The sequence below is a fragment of the Canis lupus genome, chromosome 3 (genome assembly GCF_011100685.1).
Source record: "Canis lupus familiaris isolate Mischka breed German Shepherd chromosome 3, alternate assembly UU_Cfam_GSD_1.0, whole genome shotgun sequence".
In the NCBI taxonomy this organism is placed as follows: domain Eukaryota; kingdom Metazoa; phylum Chordata; class Mammalia; order Carnivora; family Canidae; genus Canis; species Canis lupus.
Genome location: NC_049224.1, coordinates 70,288,064 through 70,307,323, shown reverse-complemented (window position 1 = coordinate 70,307,323; position 19,260 = coordinate 70,288,064). Strand labels below are relative to the sequence as shown.

Genomic DNA, 19,260 nt, shown 5'->3' with positions numbered 1-19,260 from the left:
CAACGCCCCCTCGGCCGGCCGGATCCGCCTCCGGCTTCCGGGGACGTCACTTCCGCCGGGACGGCGCAGGCGCGGGGGGGCGCCCGGAGGGAGGCGGCTGCGGCGCGGGACGGGCGGCTGCGTCTCCACGTGCTCCTCGCGGCGGGTTGAAACCGTTGGCGGGCGCCGGCGGAGAGGTGAGGGGCGGCGCCGCGGGAGGCTGGGGCTGGGCGGGCGGTGGGCTGGCGCCGGCGTTTCCACCGCTGGACCCCTCCTGGGGCTTTCCCCGCGGAAGGACGAGGCGGGCCGTCCCGTGGCCTTCGTCCCGCGGGCGGCGAAGAGCCTGGTCGGAGGCGGGACGGTCCTCGCGCAGGGTCCCCGCGGGGCTGGGCTGCGGCCGGCTGCGAGGCGGGCCAGCTCGCGCTCCCCGAGGCCTGGGGGGCTGCGTCCCTCCGGGGCGGCCTGGACCGACGGAGGGCGCCCCGGCCGCCGCCCGCGACTCAGGTCTGCCCCTAGCTCCGCGGGTGACCTGCGAGTTACTCCTCCTGTGCCGCCGTTTGTCGGTCTACGAAGGGGCGAACACAGAACCCGAGATCTGCTGCGAGGATTGCACGCGCGCAGACCTGTTGGCCACCCAGGACGGGGCTGCCTGCAGCACCTGCTTCCGGGGAGACTGGGGAACGGCGTGGGGGGTACTTGCACGGCTGACCTCCCTGCGGAGGGCTCCTTGGGACTCACCCAGCACCCCCAGGCCCAGAGCCTAGCACAGCGCGTCTGACCCGCGCTAGACTTGCACGGATACCGATACACCCAAGGGATGCTGGTGATGTAGTTCTGGGGAGGCGGGGGGACATGGCTCCACTGGCCCCGCCTCGGTGCGCCCATCTGTTGGGTGGACATAGATGTACCTGCCTCACAGGGTGAGTGCACATGGGGAGCCTCGTCACCCCGCAGGCTGAGGCCACATGGGAGGCAGTGTGTACTCCTCTGTCCTTCCCTTGCGCCATACCCTTCGTGTCTTGGAATTCCACCCCTGGAAGGGGCTCCTGGCACCTCGCTTCACAGATGGGAGGACCCGAAGCTAAGAGGGGACAGTGACTTGTTGGAGGTCGTGGGGCTCACTGGGAATTGCGCTGTGGTTGCCAGCCTGCCCCCCCCCCCCCCCCCCCACCTCACAGGTGGGCTGTTTGAGGTTTAGGTCTGCGCCTACATGCCTGTGCGAGAATGTTTAAAGAATAGGGAGTGTAGTGTTTGCAGAAATAAACAATATAAAAATGTAAAGGCAGGAAGGTTTAAAAAGAACTCTAGAACCCAATTCTAGAACTAAATATGAGGCCCTTGTATCAGGTAACAGGGTGGTGGAGTGGGCAAATTAATAGGTCATAGGAAATACTTTCTACTGTTGGGTAAGGATGAATCTTTCCTATTTCTTATCTTCCACACAAAGCTCTTAAGATAGATTTTGGACCCATTTTATAGATGAACAGAATCTGGGAAGTTAGGATAGCTTGAGGTCATTTTTCATTGGTAGATGCTGGCTCCAGCTCAGATCTCTGGCCCTGAGTCAACAACATTCAACCAAACAGGGCCACCATCCTGGTAAGAGGACCCCTGAGGTGTCCCAAGTCCCTCATAAGTTCCCAGCCCCTTGTTATTGCTGCCTGCTCCCCTCAACTCAGACTCATTTTCTGACACCTGACCTCAGTTGTGACAAGGATGGTATCTCTGCTCGGTGTAAAATGGAAGGTCACTGTAGAGCCTTTGCTGTTTTTGCTCTTTTTTTTTTTTTTTAGTTTTTCTTTTGGGATGAGGGCCTCCGGCTTCTGCTCACTGAGTAGTGGCCAAGCAAACGGCGAAAAACATGACAAGTCAAGAGAGAGGAGCAGGGCAGGAGCTTGTCTCAGGCTACCTCTGCCACTCCCTATGTCTCCAGCCTAATCACTTAACCTCTCTGAGCCTCCACTATTTCTTACAGATGCTGGGGTGGTAATGTGATCATACCTGTTGTAGAGGTGTTGGGTGCAATTCTGACTATTAGTATGAAGTGGCTTTATGGAGAGCTAGCGATCGTGTTCTGTAACTCATCATCTTTTTCTTGGCTTGTAGCATGTGCTGAGAAGATCATAAGGTGAACGGACAGTCAGAAGCTCACACAGGGACTGGCCTCCTTTGGGGAAGGCACCCGGGTGCATGTGGATCCCAGTGCACACTCGGCATTGACCAGAGGTCTGCCGAAATGAATCACAGTGACTTAACTGGAGTGAAAACTTGAGTATGCTTTTGACTAGTCCACGAACACTGCTTTCTCTTTTCATGGGTCCCCATCTCTAGATGGAAGAGCACACAGAATCTCTGTGGCTGGGCAACCCCCGTGGCTCAGCGGTTTAGCGCCACCTTCAGCCCAGGGTGTGATCCTGGAGTTCTGGGATGAGTCCCGTGTCGGGCTCCCTGCATGGGAGCCTGCTTCTCCCTCAGCCTGTGTCTCTGCCTCTCTCTCTCTCTCTCTCTCCATCTCTCATGAATAAATAAAATCTTTAAAAAAATCTCTGTGGCTATCCTGAGCCAGGAAAGGAAAAGGGGATCTTTATTTAGCCCAATGAAGCATGCCATCATGTCTTTACACGGTGGGCTAAAAGTTGAAATATGTAATATCTGAGCCCTGTGGATAGGGTATCATAACGTCTTAATGCAACTGGCTTTCAGCTTTCCAAATTGCCAAAAGTATAAATGTTACACATTTACCAAAAACATCCATTTGAAAGTTTAAGGTTCTTTCACATTTACTTAGTTTTGTGAGATTTGTGGAAGTTTAAATTTTTAAGGCAGTGCTTGCCCTCTTCCCTTAGAGGGACTGAATTTTCAGAAGGCATCTTTTTGTAAGTTTGTAACATTTACACTTCTGCAGTCTTAAGCCTGCTAAGACTTGGGCCACCTTGTCCAATGTGCAGTTAGGTGGTTCGGAGCTTGCTGTTCTTTGCACTCCACCCCCCTTACAGACAGACACACAAGTGTTTACTGCACACAGGAAAGGTGTTCAGATAAGATGTGTAATCAAGGTGACTCTTGGCTAGTGCCGGGGTGTCTTTGGGGCTCTAAATAAGGGAGGGGTAAGCTCCTTACAGACCTTATCTCATTAACAAGCAGGTGGCCCCACTGTTCCTGATTCAGATCAAGTGTAGAAATGCATCCGTGGCTCTAAGAACCTGAGGCTCTCAGAGACAGAGTTGTGACTTACTCCACAAGCTACCTATTCTGCTTAAAAAGAAAAAAAACACCAGATTTCTAAATATGAACATTTGCCACAAAAGACCAAATGAAAATCATTGAAGGGGTATTTTTCCAGTGGACATGTGACCAAATTCTAATCCTCTTCTGAATTGATGTTTACACCATGTAGGCTAATCCCCAGAGAGAGAACATGTTTTGCACAGATATTCCAAGCATCTTTTTTGTCAACATTACTGGCTTCTTTCAGTTGATACGTTTTGTTTCCAGCTGTCCTTCCCAGGCCTTTCATCCCTGACCTTCCATGACAGACTGAATCTCCCAGTTGGATCTCAAAGCTTGCCGAAACCTCCCCTCCTCTCACCCCCTCGATCGAGAAACAGAACGGACCTCTGCAATGAAAGTCAAAAAGCTCTAGGCCATAGCTTAAGTTTGAGGGGGTACTTTTCCTGGTCAGATTTCATAACAAAAGTGCTTTTAAAATTTCCAGCAGATAATTTGTCTTAACACAGCTGCTTGTACCTTGTGGTTATGATGGCCATCCATTTCTTGGTGACTAAATGATTTGCTCTAGTTTGTACACAAAAGTGCTCCCACAGACTACTGAATAACACGTCAGTTCTTGTCTGACCTTTGTTCTCTCCTTGTGAGGCAGGGCGGCCGATGATATCATTGCCTGCCATTGATTGAGCATCCATCTGTGCAGAATGCCAAGCTTGGGGGGAGCTGAGTCATAGTCCACGTGATAGCGACTTCCCAGGACTCATGACTAGTTGACACCAGATGTGATAACCTTTATGATAACCAGATGAGAGATGGTCACAGTTGCCTCACATCCCAGAAGAATCACATTTGCTTCCCTCTAGATTGGGTGTTAGCGAGGCGGTAGCTGACCATATGCCCTCCCTTGCCAAGCTGATGGCAAGCTGTGGAGGGGAACACAGAGCCGTGGACCTGCTTTCGTATGTGGAATGTCAGGCAAGCTGACATCTGACAGTGCCCCACAGGGCAAGGGGCTTCCAAGAGTGATGGCTGGGCCTTTGTAAACCTGGGGTTGAGGCCAGGATGTACATTTCCATTCAAGGCTGAATGGAAGGGAACGGCCCTGAAAACTTCCTTATGTGTGACCTCTCTGGCAGTGACCCAGAATGTGGGAGTGGAGGAGAGAGAGTGATTTCGTCCATGGAAACTCTCTTGTGAACCCAACTGCTCATACGTGCTGAAGGATTTCTGTATAAATCAAAGTGCACCAGTTTATTTGACCCTTACCTTCGCCTTTATAAGGACGGAGAAGATGCTGGGTCAAACAGTTGTCAGTATTTTTGCTCTGAAACTTATTTCTAATGTAAAATGACAGTAATCTTTAAGGATGTGATTAAAAAATTCTGTAGCCATGGAAAGTTACTGTGACTTCCATAACACTTTCAGATGAATTTGTTTTGTTGAGCACAGTAGGGTCTCCATGAATCGGTAAATGGCAGTTATGTATTTGCAACATATACTAAACCTTGGGGCAGTGCTTGGGACACGTAGGTTTGTGAATGCCTTCCAGTAATTCAGCACCCAGCAGCTGGGACACCTTGATATATATAATTCCACTTCTTTATTGATCTGATGAGAAGCGACATGAAGGAGGCCCCTCCCCCACCTCCTCCTTGTCCACTAAGACCAAAGAACACATCCTTATATTTAACACCTGTGGCTATGTAGTCATGCCTGTGTGAATGTTTTTGTGCTTTGAGAAACGTTTAGACCTCTTGATTTTCTAAACCTTCCTAAACTCCCCACGCTTCCCTTACTATGTTGTTCTTATATTTGGGGATCTGAGGTAATTTGGCAGTTCACATCTAAGGGCAAGGGGGGTGCAAAGCAAGCTTCACCTTATTAGAAAGGGTGGACATTTTGCTTAATGCCCCTAAAACTTCTCTCCTAGAGCCAGCCTGGCAAATTTAAATCCTGGTTTTGCTACTGTGTGACCTTGGGCAAGTAACTTAATCTCTCTGTGTCTCCATTTGTCTTGCAAATTGTACACAATAGACCTCCCCTCACAGGGTTGCTGTGAGGATTAAATTTAATACCTGTAAAGCTTTTAGAATAGGCCCTGCACAAGGTAAACATCTGCTTAACAGATGTCTGCTATTATTTCTGTTAATTATAACTTTACTTACATGCTGGTAGAGTTTTATATAGATTGCTGATCAACTTTGATTCTGTTCTTTGTAGCTATTTTCATGTGAAATTCTGGTTGAAAAGTGTGCTGTATGATGGTTTATTGGGAATAGAAGTTTCAGATTACAATGATAATTATTTTTTCCTTTCTTTTAATTTTCTCTTAGGACAAGACTTCAAACCTATCTTGGATAGAGAATAGATACTTACCCATTTAGGTAAAAATGGTATTTTTTACATGCAATGCATGTGGTGAATCAGTGAAGAAAGTACAAGTGGAAAAGCATGTGGCTGTTTGCAGAAACTGTGAATGCCTGTCTTGCATTGACTGTGGTAAAGATTTCTGGTAAGTTCTACATAATTCATGTAGATCATATTAAAGGTCCAGACCAGTTTTAGAAGCCCTGGCCCCATGAAGGCTTAAAAAAAAAAAAAAAAAATAGAGGCAAATTTGAGGAAAGAAATTAAGAAAAAAAAAAGTGCTTTACAGCCTATTTGCTTTCTAAGGACAATCCAAAGAGAAGACAAAGGGAAGGAGGATGGGGATGTCTGGAGCATGTAGCCTGTCAGTGGCACTCAGCGACACCTCCTTGCTGCCATTACCAGACCCTAAGAGGTAACCACCCAGAGTAAGGCTTTAGAGGAGCGTGGTGTGCTGGTCACACTGAAGAGCTGGATTTATAAACCAGAAAATGAGTTGACTTATTCACAGTAGCAGGGGACAGGGGGAGAGACTAGGTCCCCCTAGAAGTTCAGGGTGATGGTAAGAGTGAGCTCCTGGCCCCCAAGTGTGTCAGGTACTTCCACTGAGGGGTCTCTGGAAAGGTGAGGACTAAGGGCTGGGGGTGGGACCGGTCTTTGACATGCTTATCAATTCTTTCCTAAGGTGGGTCATTATTTGCAGATGGCTCACCGCAGTTTTAACACTCTGTCCCCTTCAGCTTCACACGGGTTAAGTGCAAAGGCAGCTTTTGGTGCATTTGCTTCAGTGTCCTCTGTGGTGTTGGATGACATTTGCTAACAGTCCATTTTAATTTCATTCTAGAGCAGTGATTTTTTTTTTTTAAAGCAGTTTTGGCAACTGCTAAAGTCTTTGTTCATACCTAATCCTGGGAGGAAACCTGATCCATAAAACAGGTGAAAGTTGGGTTGTTTCTTATTGGGGGACTTTGCCCCCAACCTAGTCCCAGACATTTCCCAAGGATCTTGCAGTTTCAAAATGATCATATGAGACAGAATTGAGTCTCCTTGTTTACCAAGACTCACAGATGTAGAACTTTTCAGTGATAAGATACCACCATTTTACTCCAGCTTTTAACTTACTCTACAACTAATTATTGATGGCCTACTATCTTACCAGAAAATCATACAGATATTGTTATTTAAGCTGAAGCCACCCCATTGCAGATAATTTTTTTTTCTTACATACTATATATAGTCACTTAAAAAAATACTGCCTGTCAATTGAGTTTAAGACATTTGTACATTAAAAATGGGTAGAGGGCAGTCCAGGTGGCTCAGTGCTTTAGCACCTGCCTTTGGCCCAGGGTGTGATCCTGGAGTCCTGGGATCGAGTACCACATCGGGCTCCCTGCATGGAGCCTGCTTCTCCCTCTGCCTCTCTCTCTTTGTCTCTCTGTCTTGCAAGAATAAATAAAATCTTTTAAAAAAAAAAAAAAAGGATGGAAAGTTTGATGGTGGTCTTTATATTGAATAATTTGGAAGAAGAAAAATGTGCCTGATGAGGTTATAAGCATAGTAAAACTGGAATGCAAAAGGTAGGGGCAGCCTGTGAGCATTGGATGGAGCCTCCAGTTGGAGAATCAGTCTGACGGTAGAACTTTCTTTCACTCTGAAGGGGTGATGACTACAAAAACCATGTGAAGTGCATCAGTGAAGAACAAAAGTATGGTGGCAAAGGTTATGAAGGTAAAACCCACAAAGGTGATGTTAAACAGCAGGCATGGATTCAGGTAAGGTCCTTCTGGTTCATCAGGTAGCTTCTTCTGATATCTTCTACTTTCTCTGGAAGCCTAAGAATATATGCATCATATGTGCAGATGAGACGCAGAAACATCATGTCTTGGAACAGACTGAAGTTAAACAACTAAATCATGACAGAGTTCTTTCTCTGTTTAATACAGTTGCAGTGTATTTTGTCTTTAATCCATAGGCTTTGCAGACTTGCAGAAACAATTTAGAATTCTCACGGTCTTTCCCTTGGCTACAAAACTGAATGGAAGCTTTCTAATACTTACCTGCTTTAAGTATAAGGAATTTTCTACTTAAAGTGGAAACATGCACAGTAAAAATGGCAAAAGCAGCAAAATCCTTAATTGACAGGTATACCTTCCAGAATGGTACTTACCACTTACTGAACGGATAGCAGAAGAAAGGATCAAAATAGAAGGTAGGAGATAAAAAAGACAAATGCTGTCTTTGTGGAAATTCTCTATTCTAGAAACCAAATAAATAATAGTTAACTCCCTTTGATGATAGGGGTTGAAAGTGAGTTTTCTGGTATTCACTAGCTTACGGAGTCAGCCAGCTCCTGGGAGGGAAAGTTCTTTATCCACAAAGGACTAATCTGCCCAGTGCAGATTGAGAAACTAATGAAACTTCTCCTAACTAAGATACATAGGCTAGTGGCATAAGCCTCACTATTGGGCTCATGCTATATGTTAATCCCCCTTGAAAAACAGATAATGTTCTATAGGCCTCAAGCTTGAGGTACTTGGGTGTATGAGTTCTGTCCTATGTTGAATGAAATTCTCTACAGGCAGGGTCAGCAAACCACAGTCCACCACAGCCATGCCCATTTGTTTACATACCATCCATTGTTACTTAATGCTGCAAGGGTGATGAGTAGTTGGGGCAGAAGGTTTGCTACCCTCTGCGGTAAACTGTCAGGCCTTAGTAGCAGCATCTCTGTATTATAGACCAGAGTTCTCCTTCAGGTTCTGTCCTGGTCCCCCGGTCCACTAGCCAGCTGATTCCTCCCTAAACCCCTAGTTGACAAGTTACAGATGGAACAGACTAAATGTGATACACTGGGAGAATAAATCCAGCCTGCTGTGAACTCTCTGATGGAAGTGGATTCAGGGGTTTTGTGTTTTCTTTAAATTCTTAAGCTCTATAGTTTTAGAGACAAAATTTTGGAATCTTGTCAGTATTAATGAGTATCCTTCTAGATGTCTCTCTGCTTACCCACAGATGGATACTACGGTCAGGGAGAGATCGCCCGCTTGCTTGGGTCACAGTGTTTTCCTTCAAACTTTGTCATTAATGCCCTGTTCTCTTCTGACACCGTATGCCACTCTGGCAAGTGCCCAGCCCACTTGGCATCTTCCTTATCGATGTTTGTGTCATTGTCTAGATTTGTTCTGCCTGAGTGCCTAGAGAATCTTTGTTTCATCCTCCTCTTAGTATCCTGGACCCATTTTTTCCTGGTCTGTTTATATATAGCTTTCATTCTTTCCTAACACAGGGACATTGTCCGTTTGTTGTTACTTGTCCTTTTGTTGGCTTGTGAGTGACCATCTTTCTTATGTACTGTTCTTGTCCAAGCTATAATAATTGTCTTTTTCCTCTGCCTTCACTGAGATTGCCATCAGCATTTTCTCTAGGTCACTAATTTAATTTTCATCTTTGTTCTGTTCTTGCTATTTATTTATTAGATTTATTTATTAGATCTTAATGCTGCCTGTCGCCTTGGTCCTCAAGTAATTTCCTTGTCTGTAATATCATTTTTGTCTGATTCTTTTCATCAGTTTTGGGTTTTTTTCTTTATTTTCCCAATTTTTTTTTAAATTGTGGCAAATTATACATGACATAGAGTTTTATCATTTTAACCATTTTTAAGTACACAATTATGTACCTGCACATTGTGCAGCCATCACCACCATCCCATCTCCAGAACTTTTTCATCTTCCCAGACTGAAACTCTGTCCTGTCAAACACTACGTCTTACATCTCCTCCCCCATCCCCTGGCACCCACCATTGTGCTGTCTCTAGGACTTTGACTATTCTAGGGATTTCATAGAAGTGGACTCACATAGTATTTGTTCTTTTTGTGACTAGCTTATTTCACTGAGCATGATGCCTTCCAGTTTCGTCCATGCTGCAGCGTGTGTCAGAATGTCCTTTCTTTTCAAAGTTGAGCAATATTCCATTGTATGGATGGACCATATTTTGTTTATATACCATATGCTGACAGTTACCTCAGTTGCTTCAGCCTTTGGCTATTGTGGATGATACTGCTGTGAACATGGGTCTACAAATATGTTTGAGTCCTTGCTTTCAGTTCTCTTTGGCATGTATCCAGAAGGAATAGCTGGATTTTTAAGTTTTTTGGGGAACCACCATACTGTTTTCCATAGTGGCTGCACTATTTGACACTCCCACCAGCAGTGCACAAGGGTTCCGATTCCTTCACATACTCCCCAACACTTATTTTTCAGCTTTTTTGATAAAATGCCTATTTTATTTTATTATTTTTATCCTAAGGGGGTATAACAGAGTATTTTGCTGTGGTTTTGATTTGCATTTCCCTAACGATGATGATGATGAGTAGCTTCTCATGTGTTATTGGCTATTTGTAATATCTTCTTTGGAGAAATGTTTATTCCAGCCCTTTGCCCATATTTTAATTGGGTTGTTTTTTGTTTCTGAGTTTTAGGAGTTCTTTATATATATTTGGGATATGAATGCCTTATCAGATAAATCATTTGCAAATATTTTCTCCTATTCCCTGAACTGCCTCTTCACTCTGTTGACAATGTCTTTGATGTACAAAAATTATAAAATTTTTATGTAGTTCAACTTAATTTTTGTTTTTGTGCTTTTTTTGGGATCACATACAAGAGATCATTGCCGAATCCATTGTCATGGCACTTTCTCCCTGTTTTCTCCTAAGTGTTCTATGGTTTTAGCTTTTAAGTTTGGGTCTTTGATCCATTTTAAGTTAATTTTTGTATACAGTTAGAGTTCAGCTTTATTCCTTTCCATGTAGATACCCATTTTTTCCAGTACTGTTTGTGGAAAGACTGGTCTTCCTCCACCGAATGGTCTTGTCACTCTTTTTGAAAATCATTTGCCCATATAGGCGAGGTTTATTTCTGGGCTCCCCATTGTACTGGTTGATACGTCCATTGTTATGCCAGTGCCATGCTTTTTTGATTACTCTAACTTTGCAGTGAGCTTTGAAATCAGAAAGCATGAGACTTCCTACTTAATTCTTCTTCAAGATTGTTATAGTTATTGTCCCTTCAGATACCATGTGAATTTTAGAATAGAGTTTTCTATTTCTGCAAAAAACCACAAATGTCAATTGGATTTTCATAGGGATTACATTTGAATCTGTACATCACTTTGGTTAGTATTGCCATCTTGTTATTAAGTCTTCCAACCCACAAACATGGATGTCTTTCCATTTATTTGTGTCTTTAAATTATTTCCAATAATGTTTACAGTTTTCTGTGTACAAGTCTTTCCCCTCCTTAACAAGTATGTTTATTTTTAAGTATTTCATTCTTTTTGATGCTATTATAAATAGAATTGTTTTCTTAATTTCCTTCTTAGATTGTTAGTGTATAGAAATCTAGAACTTAATTTTCAAGTGTGGATTTGCATCCTATGACTGCTGAATTTATCAGTTCTAATGGCATTTTTTTGTGGAATCTTTAGAGTGTTGTACAAGTTAAGACAAAATCATTTATCAACAGAGATGATTTTACTTCTATTTTGGATGCCTTTATTTCCTTTTCTTGCCTAATTGCTCTGGCAAAGACTCCTAGTACACTGGTGAATTTGTAAGCATAGATGTTAATATAAAATCTAGCCTTGAGGGGTAGCCCGGATGGCACAGCGGTTTAGCACTGCCTTCGGCCCAGAGCCTGATCCTGCAGACCCGGGATCGAGCCCCACATCGGGCTCCCTGCATGGAGCCTGCTTCTCCCTCTGCCTGTGTCTCTGTCTCTCGCTCTCTCTCTTTTCTGTGTGTCTCATGAATAAATAAAATCTTTAAAAATAAATAAATAAATAAAATCTAGCCTTGAAATGAGAAACTTCTAGCCATGGGAAGGATGCTTAATTTGTCTTTCATGAAGCTCCTGTGCCACTTGTTTATTATTTTTGTTTCATCTTTTTTGTAGAAAATTAATGAATTAATAAAAAGACCCAATGTCAGCCCCAAAGTGAGGGAACTTTTAGAGCAAATTAGTGGTTTTGACAACGTTCCCAGGAAAAGGGCAAAATTTCAGGTATGTGTATTTGCTCTGCCTTCCCTGACTGGAGGGGATATGTGGCCCCTTGGTGACTGAGCTCGCATTTACCTGTACCTGTCAAAATGGAACAAGTGGGGTTTGTTTTTCTTTTTGTTCCTTATAGAACTGGATGAAGAACAGTTTAAAAGTCCATAATGAATCTGTTCTGGAGCAGGTGTGGAATATCTTTTCTGAAGCTTCCAGCAACGTAAGTCGGATCTAATTTTAGATTTGTAGTGTGGCAAAAGTGATTAGTAATAATGAAATGGGAATGTCTTATTTTTGGAGGTCAAGACAGCCTTCTTTTGCAGAGAGCCTCTTTGTGCCTTCATTTATGGGGAAGAATAAACTGAATGTACTGCAGAGAAGATTTCCTTATTGTGCAGAGAAAGGTATTTAATCCCAATGTTTGATAACAGTACCAGCTAACATGAGACAACTTGGGTTAGAAATCAGGCAGTGGGATATAATGGAAAGAACAGGGGCTCTGGGTGTCTGACAGACCTGGTTTGAATCCCTGCTGTGCTGTTGGCCAAATGTTTGATCTTGGGCACTTTATTTTACCTCTCTGAGCCTCAGTTTCCTTGTCTTAAAGAAAAGCGGGTAGTCCCATTCATGCATTTATTCAGTACTTGGTGAGCACCTGATCTGTGCCATGCCCTGAACAAAAAATGTAAAATATCACTGGTGGCGACGGTGCCATGAAGAGAAATAAACAGTTGAGGACATGGGAGTGACGAGGTGTTCCTTTAGGTGAGGGGCCCACAGAAGGCCCCGTATATGTTAAGGCATTAAAGCAGCTGAAGCTATTAAAGCACCTCTTTCTGTGGGTGTTTTGTGTAGTGGGTACCTGCTGAGCATCTGTCTCCTTCCCTCTGGGGAGTGAGAACCCCACTGACGTGATTCAGTCTGTCACCTGTCAGGTTTGATCTGAGAGACCCCTGGATGTGGATTACATGCAGAGTCTCGGTTTGATATCCTATGGCCACCTTATTGGTGATGCTGTTAATTTAAAATTTTTTCCCCATGTATTCCACCTGCACCTTGCTTATATCCCATTTGGAGACTTACATCATTAGTAGTTTTAAAAACGACAGTGGGATTTTCTGACTGTATTTTATTCTACTCATATTGCCAGGAGTTGACTGACATACACAGAATAGTTTGGGCAGCACATTGGGATAACCGTGACACTGTCCTGGCATCTGTCTCTTCCAGAACATACAGGTTGGGTCTTTGGCATCTTAGAACTAGTCACGTTGGTGCCACCCTTGCATGGGGCTGTGCTAATCTTCTCTGCATTATTCTAGTTGTAGTACGTGTGGTGCTGAAGTGAACGCTATAACCAGTCATTTAATTAGCATTTCTGTGGCACCTGCTTTTTAAAGGTTACTTCCATTATTTTAAGTGAGAATCAAAGATTTGGAATTACTTAGTACACTGCAGAGGTTTTTTTTAAAGTTTTTTTTATGATTTCCCTTTTGAAACTGTGAACATATTAAGAAGTAAATGAATAACCAGTATGTAGCTTATGATAAACTGAACTCTATAATTCTAAAACATGGCTTATTGCTGTTTGCCTCTGTCCTATGGACTTCACAGCACATCTCTGTGTGTGGCAAAAGCAAACGGCCCTGTGGCCCCCTCCGTTCATGCCTCTTGGTGTTTATCCAGCCAGCTAGAGGCCTTCTGTCCTCTTCTACTGGGCTGCTTTGTCTGCTCCAGCACAGAGCGTGCCTGGTCCCTATGCAGGCAGCTGTCCTCAGGCCAAAGTCCTGCCATTGCAGAGCTATGTTCCAGTGTGGGACAGGCGACCACATGTGGGTCTGGGCCAGAACAGCAGGACAGGGCGTGGGAAGCACAAGGAAGAGATAGAAGGCAGGAGGAGGGATGGGAGGTGGGAGGGGCTCTGTTAGGAAAGAGGGTCAGCGGAGGTGTCACTGAAGAGAGAGTCTGTAATGAAGTAGAAAAAAGGTGGGAAAGGAGTTCATCCCCCTGTTACAGAGTGGCTGCCAGATGGGGCGACTGTCTTCTGGGTGCAGAGGGGAGGCACCAGCTAGAGACATGGTTGGGATTGGGTGGAAGGCAGGCTGAGGTCTGTGGCTCTCAGTGGGCATAACTGTGCCTGACTCTAAAATAGGAATGAAATTGCAGGCCAGGAGTGAGGCGACTTTGTCTCTTCTTTCCTCCTGAGTCTGGTTTCTGAGCTCATTCTCTGCCTGCCCCCATGTGCCTGGCCTGACTCACTTCTCTGAGCTGCTGGGGACACGGCAGCCAGTTAGTTTGCAGTCCCTCTCCTAGGGGCTGCACTCGCAGCCAGGGCTGAGCACTGAATGAGGCCAGAATCAAAGCCAGTCCTTTCTTCGGCTCAGTGGGGGGGGGGGGGGGGGGGGGGGGGGGGGGTGGAGTAGGAGCTCCCTCCTTGCGACCCAGTCTCCCAAAGGAAGACTGGAGGTGACTCGCTTGTCCCCTGGCTGGTAACCAATGAAGATGGGGCCGGGGCACAGGTCTTAGGTGCAGAAGTCCAGAGGTTGCCGCCGCCTCAGTCCACTCCTTACTGAGCATCACGAGCTGCTAATAAGCACATGACATTACTTCCCATTTTATTCGCACATTAGCTGTATAAGGTAAATATTACTACGTTCCATTTTATTGGTGAGGAAATCGGTTTGGAGCAGATAAATAACTTGCCCTGAGTCACCCGGCTAGTAATTCACAGAGTTGGTGCTTGAACCCAGGTCTGCAGATGCACACAAATCCTGTGGTTTCTGCCACACCTGAGTGCTCATCTTCTATCAGGAAGAAAGGCGAAGAGTGAGCCAGAATTGAAGGTCTAGCTTAAGTGACATAAGGATTCTTTACTTTTCCAGTAGAATGAAAATGTCTGTTAAACGCAGGGTGGAGTGTGGGCTGGGGGAAGTTTATTTTGCATTTGATATACTTACTGCTATGTTTTAGCTCTTGGCAGGGGGCTGGGGGTGGTCAGAGTTATAAAATGGTAAGTAGTAGACCTTTTTCTTGAACAGTTTGCTCAGTTGACACATGCAGTGATGTGAACAACGGTCTGGAGTATTTACGTGTTTCTCGGTTTTGCTTTGTAATAAGGAAGCAGTCAGTAAGGGTCAAGCCCAGCAGCCACTCGCCCAGGTGGCCAGCCCGCCCCGCGCAGAGCTCTCTACCAAGGTTCTAGCCGTTGGAACAAATGACCCCACAGAAAAGCAAGCAGAGGTAAAGAAGAATAAAAGAGAAAGGAAGGAAGAAAGGCAGAAGAATAGAAAGAAGGAGAAGAAAGAACTAAAATTAGAAAACCACCAAGAGAATTCGAAAGGTCAGAAGCCTAAGAAGCGCAAAACAGGCCAGGAGGCCGGAGAGGAGGCCCCTGCCTCTGCAGGGAAGAAGAGCCAGAGCAAGGCGGGTGAGGCCAAGGGAGCCGCTGACAGAGCTGAGGAGGGAGATGCCGAGGAGTCCAGGAAAGCCCGGCCTGGGAAGAGAAAGCAGAAGCACTCGGAAGGTGTGTGTGGCTAGCGTATGCTCTGGGCTTTGTCAAGTATATTGTGAACCAGTGAGTTGGGGCCATGTAAAATCTGTTAGACCTCACGTTTGGACCATAAGGCAGACAGCATAAGCTTTGGGCTCAGGCTAGGCAAGTGCACCCCCTCTCCTCACCATGTGCTCCTATGACGCGGAGGAGGAGCCCATGGGGTGGGGTTGCTTGGGCAGTGGGCAAGATGACACGGGTGTTCGGGTCCTGGCCACGCATGCCTTTCATTGAATGGTAGCTGCTACCAGAAATGCTCATCTTTTTTTTTTTTTTTTTTTTTAATCTTTTTACTTACCTAGATGACATAGAATCTAAGAAGAAAAAGGTAAAGTTCTCAGGACCTTCAGAGGGTGGAGAACCAGAGGACCACGAATCTCCTGCAAAAGGTATCACTGCCATTATTTGGAGAGGTCTGCCCTCTTGGGGTAGAGGGGAGATGACCCAGGGCCTACGTGTAGATCGGCCCCTCCAGATGAAGGGAAGACTGAGGGCAGACTCAGGGTGCAGCTCCCGAGGAACCAGGGAGCGCTCTGTGGGCCACCCTCCAACCTAGCTTTATGGGTGAAACTGTCTGGACTGGAAATACATGATCTTTGGAGTGGAAGATAAACCCTGTATGGCTTTCTGAGACTGTGTTCCCTTTCCCTTCTCCCTGCTTTCCTGCCTCTGCTCCTCTCACTCTCCTCTAAGTGCCTGCCACACTGAGCTGTTCCCTCCCACCACTGGCTCTTCCCTGCGTCTCCTTGCTTGGAACTCTGTGGCCACCGGCTCCCTGAGCCAGGCTGTGTGCTTGTCAGAATCCAGTCCTTGGCCTTCATGGTTCTGCTAAATGCTGCCTCTTCCAGAGCTGCTCCCTGGGGTCCTGCTGATCAAGAAGAGACTGCAGGATTCAAATGGGAATCAGGGCTTTATTAATGCAGGGTCAGTAACTGCCTAAGCTGGGTTAGATATCTTAGCTTGGAACCCACCCACTCCGGACTTGGAATATGCGAGGCTTTTTAAAATTCATTTGTTGTTTTAAAGCAATGGTAGATTCACGTGCAGTTGGAAGAAATACTAGAGACCTAGCTATCCATATATTCTCTTCCTGGTTTCCTCCAGGAGTCCTACCCCATACAGCTAGGAATCTCCACCAGGGTGCCGACACTGATACTGGTCATGGACGACGTTTCTACTGCCACGGGGAGCCCCGCTGTGGGTCCTTGTGGAGCCATGCCCAATTCTCCCCTGGCAATCACTAGTCTGTCACCATTTCTGTCATTTCATATTTGCAGAACGTTACCCAAGTGGCATCATTTAGTATGTGAATTTTTGAGATTAACTCTTTTCACTCAGCCTTATTCTCTGAAGATACATCCAGGTTGCTACAGGAATTGGTAATCCAGTCTTAATGTTCATTAAGGAACACCACATGGCATGGATGGGCCAGTTTGTTTGACCATTCATCTCTAGAAGGACACTTGTGGGTGGTTTCCAGTCTCTGGTTGCTATGAATAAAGCTGTGTCAGTATTTATGTACATGTTTTTGTGTGGAACACCCATCACTTTTTCTGGAAGAAACATCGAGGAGCACGTTGCTGTGTGGTGTGGTGACTGCATTGAGTTTTTAAAGAAACTGCTGGCATTTTCCTGGATGGCTGTAGTGTTCTGTATCGCCCCAGCAGCATGAGATGCACTCGGTTGGTTTTCCCACGTCCTGGTCAGGCTTTGGTGGTGGTGGTTTTTTTCTTTGTTGTTTTGTATGTTTGTTTGTTTGTTTTTTCCCATTCTGCTAAGTGTGTAGTAGTAGCTTGGGGTGACTTTAATTTATCTGTAATGATGATGAACATCTTTTCATGTACTTACTTGCCATCTGTGTATCTCTTTATTGAAACATCTGTTCCTGTCTTCTGCCCATTTTCAAATTGGGTTTTCTTTCTTACTGTTAAGATCTGAGAGTTCTTTACATATCCAGTCCTAAATACTAATCCTTTGTGGGATACATGATTTGTAAGGTTTTTTTTTTCCTTCAGTTTGTATTTTGTCTTTTTATTCTCTTTAGCAATTTTTGAAAATTTTTTTCCCTTTTTTTTTCCGAGAGAGAGAGAAAACACACAAGTGGGGGAGGGGAGGGACAGAAGGAGAGAGACCTCCAAGCAGGCTCCACGCTCCCTGTAGAGCCTGACAAGGGGCTCGACCTCAAAACCCTGAGCCAAAATCAAGAATCAGACACGCAACCAACTGAGCCATCCAGGCACCCCATTAACAGAATCTTTTATGGAGCAAAGTTTGTAGTTTTGATGAAGCCTGATTTGTAATTTTACCTTTAACAGGTCACACTTTTAGTGCCAAATCTGAGAACTCTTGGCTTTAGCCCTAGATCCCAGAGAGTTTTTTTCCAATGATTTTTCTCCATGTTTTACAGTTTTGTATTTTACTCTTAAGTCCGTGATCCATTTTGAGTAGATTTTTATGTAAAGTACGAGATTTAGTACAGGGTTCGCTTTTTTGCCCAACAGTGTATGATTGTGCCAACATCATTTGTTGAGAAGACTTTCATCTCCTTGAATTGATTTGTACCTTTGTCAAAAATGAGCTTGGCATATTTGTGTGGTGCTATTCCAGGTTCTTAATTCTGTGTTATTGACCTGTGCATCTGTCCCTACTACAGTCTTGATCAGAAGTCTTGAAATTGAGTAACTTATTCTTCCTACTTTATTCTCATAGTGGTGATGGTACTTAGGATGCCTGCCTGACCCACTCCCTCCCAAGAGCAAGTTCCTGGAAGGGGAGTCAGGCTTGCGATCTGACGGGTCAGGCACCTGCTACTCGGTAGTGTCAGGGCTGGTTCATTTCCTGGGTAGCAAAATAAATGTCACACAGAGGGTTTCCTTATCCCTCTGGTAGTGACACTAAAACCAAATGTTTTACATATTATTCTTTATATTGTAGGTAAATTCAACTGGAAGGGAACTATTAAAGCAGTTCTGAAACAGGCCCCAGACAATGAACTAGCAATCAAAAAGCTGAGGAAAAAGGTATGGTGCACAAACCCTGGTATAGAAGCTGGAGAGAGTCCCTTCTTTATTGTACAGTTTTTGGTTTTTTTCTTTAATTTCTTATCTATTACACATTTGTATCCTGGTGATTTTCAAGCTGCTCACTAGCCCCTCAGGGCTGATGGGAGGGAATTGGGTGGGATCCCATCATAGTTCCTTAGCCAGAACAGTATTCTGTTATATGTGAAAATTACTGTTCTCGATGTTTTGCTCTTTTGCTTATACCAAAGCAATGGTTTCTTCGGATTTTGCTTTTAATTTTGTGTCACTGTGTGACACACATGCAGCAGGTGTTCCTGTATGTACAGCTGCCTGGATTTCCACAAGCAGAACACACCTGTGTGATCAACACCTGGGCTTCTTTCATTTTTTACTGTTGGCCTACTTCTGGGTACTTTTAGGTAGATTTTCAGGAAAAATCACCCATTTGATTTTTGTTTCTCTTTGTGAAGGTCTTGGCGCAGTATTACGCAGTCACGAATGAACATCACAGATCGGAAGAGGAGCTCCTGACAATCTTTAACAAGAAAATCAGCAAGAACCCCACCTTTAAGTTACTAAAGGACAAAGTCAAGCTTTTGAAATGAGCATTTTTATATTTGAAAATTTAATCCATCCTGTTGATTTCTTTCACTACTGTTTATAAAATATGTAATGACGTGTAACAACTCCCAATTTTGCTTTCCAAAGCTGTATTTTTAAGTTAAAGAAAAAGTCTATTTTTGGTAGAACTTTTATGAGAAAATATATTCTTATCCAAAATTCTAAATCTGTGGTGGTGAAAATTATTGTACTTTAAAGAATACTTTTATTGTGGAAAACTTTAAAAAATGTGAGGAGTCCAAAAGAAATGCCTCCTTTGCTCAGACTAAAAAGTATTTAAGTGCATCACTTCTACACAGTTTTAATGAGAGGTTTTTGTGGGTTGTGTCATTCAAATATGTGAGTTATGGTCAGGACAGTCCTGTTTTTAACGATCGGTGCCTCTCTGGAAGGCCCACTCTTGAGAGATTTCTCCGTAAGGGTCTGGCCCATCCTCAACCA

The 19,260-nt window shown here is 44.6% G+C and overlaps 1 protein-coding gene across 1 annotated transcript; it reads left to right on the top strand.

The window, feature by feature from the left end:
- The first annotated feature begins 45 nt into the window (after window positions 1–45).
- LYAR (Ly1 antibody reactive) lies at window positions 46–18,985 on the top strand. Its single transcript, XM_038533383.1, has 9 exons — window positions 46–176; window positions 5,541–5,719; window positions 7,232–7,346; window positions 11,527–11,634; window positions 11,762–11,845; window positions 14,743–15,148; window positions 15,478–15,564; window positions 18,110–18,195; window positions 18,669–18,985. Exons 2-9 carry the CDS (start codon window positions 5,598–5,600, stop codon window positions 18,801–18,803), a joined length of 1,143 nt encoding a protein of 380 aa, XP_038389311.1. The 5' UTR covers window positions 46–176; window positions 5,541–5,597; the 3' UTR covers window positions 18,804–18,985.
- Window positions 18,986–19,260: the final 275 nt, after the last annotated feature.

Bases quoted from the DNA above. Each gene is read 5' to 3' on its own strand.
- LYAR (XM_038533383.1), top strand. From the start codon at position 5,598: ATGGTATTTTTTACATGCAATGCATGTGGTGAATCAGTGAAGAAAGTA. The intron at 7,347-11,526 runs GTAAGGTCCTTC...TCTTTTTTGTAG, and splicing joins AACAGCAGGCATGGATTCAG to AAAATTAATGAATTAATAAA. The intron at 11,846-14,742 runs GTAAGTCGGATC...CTTTGTAATAAG, and splicing joins TTTCTGAAGCTTCCAGCAAC to GAAGCAGTCAGTAAGGGTCA.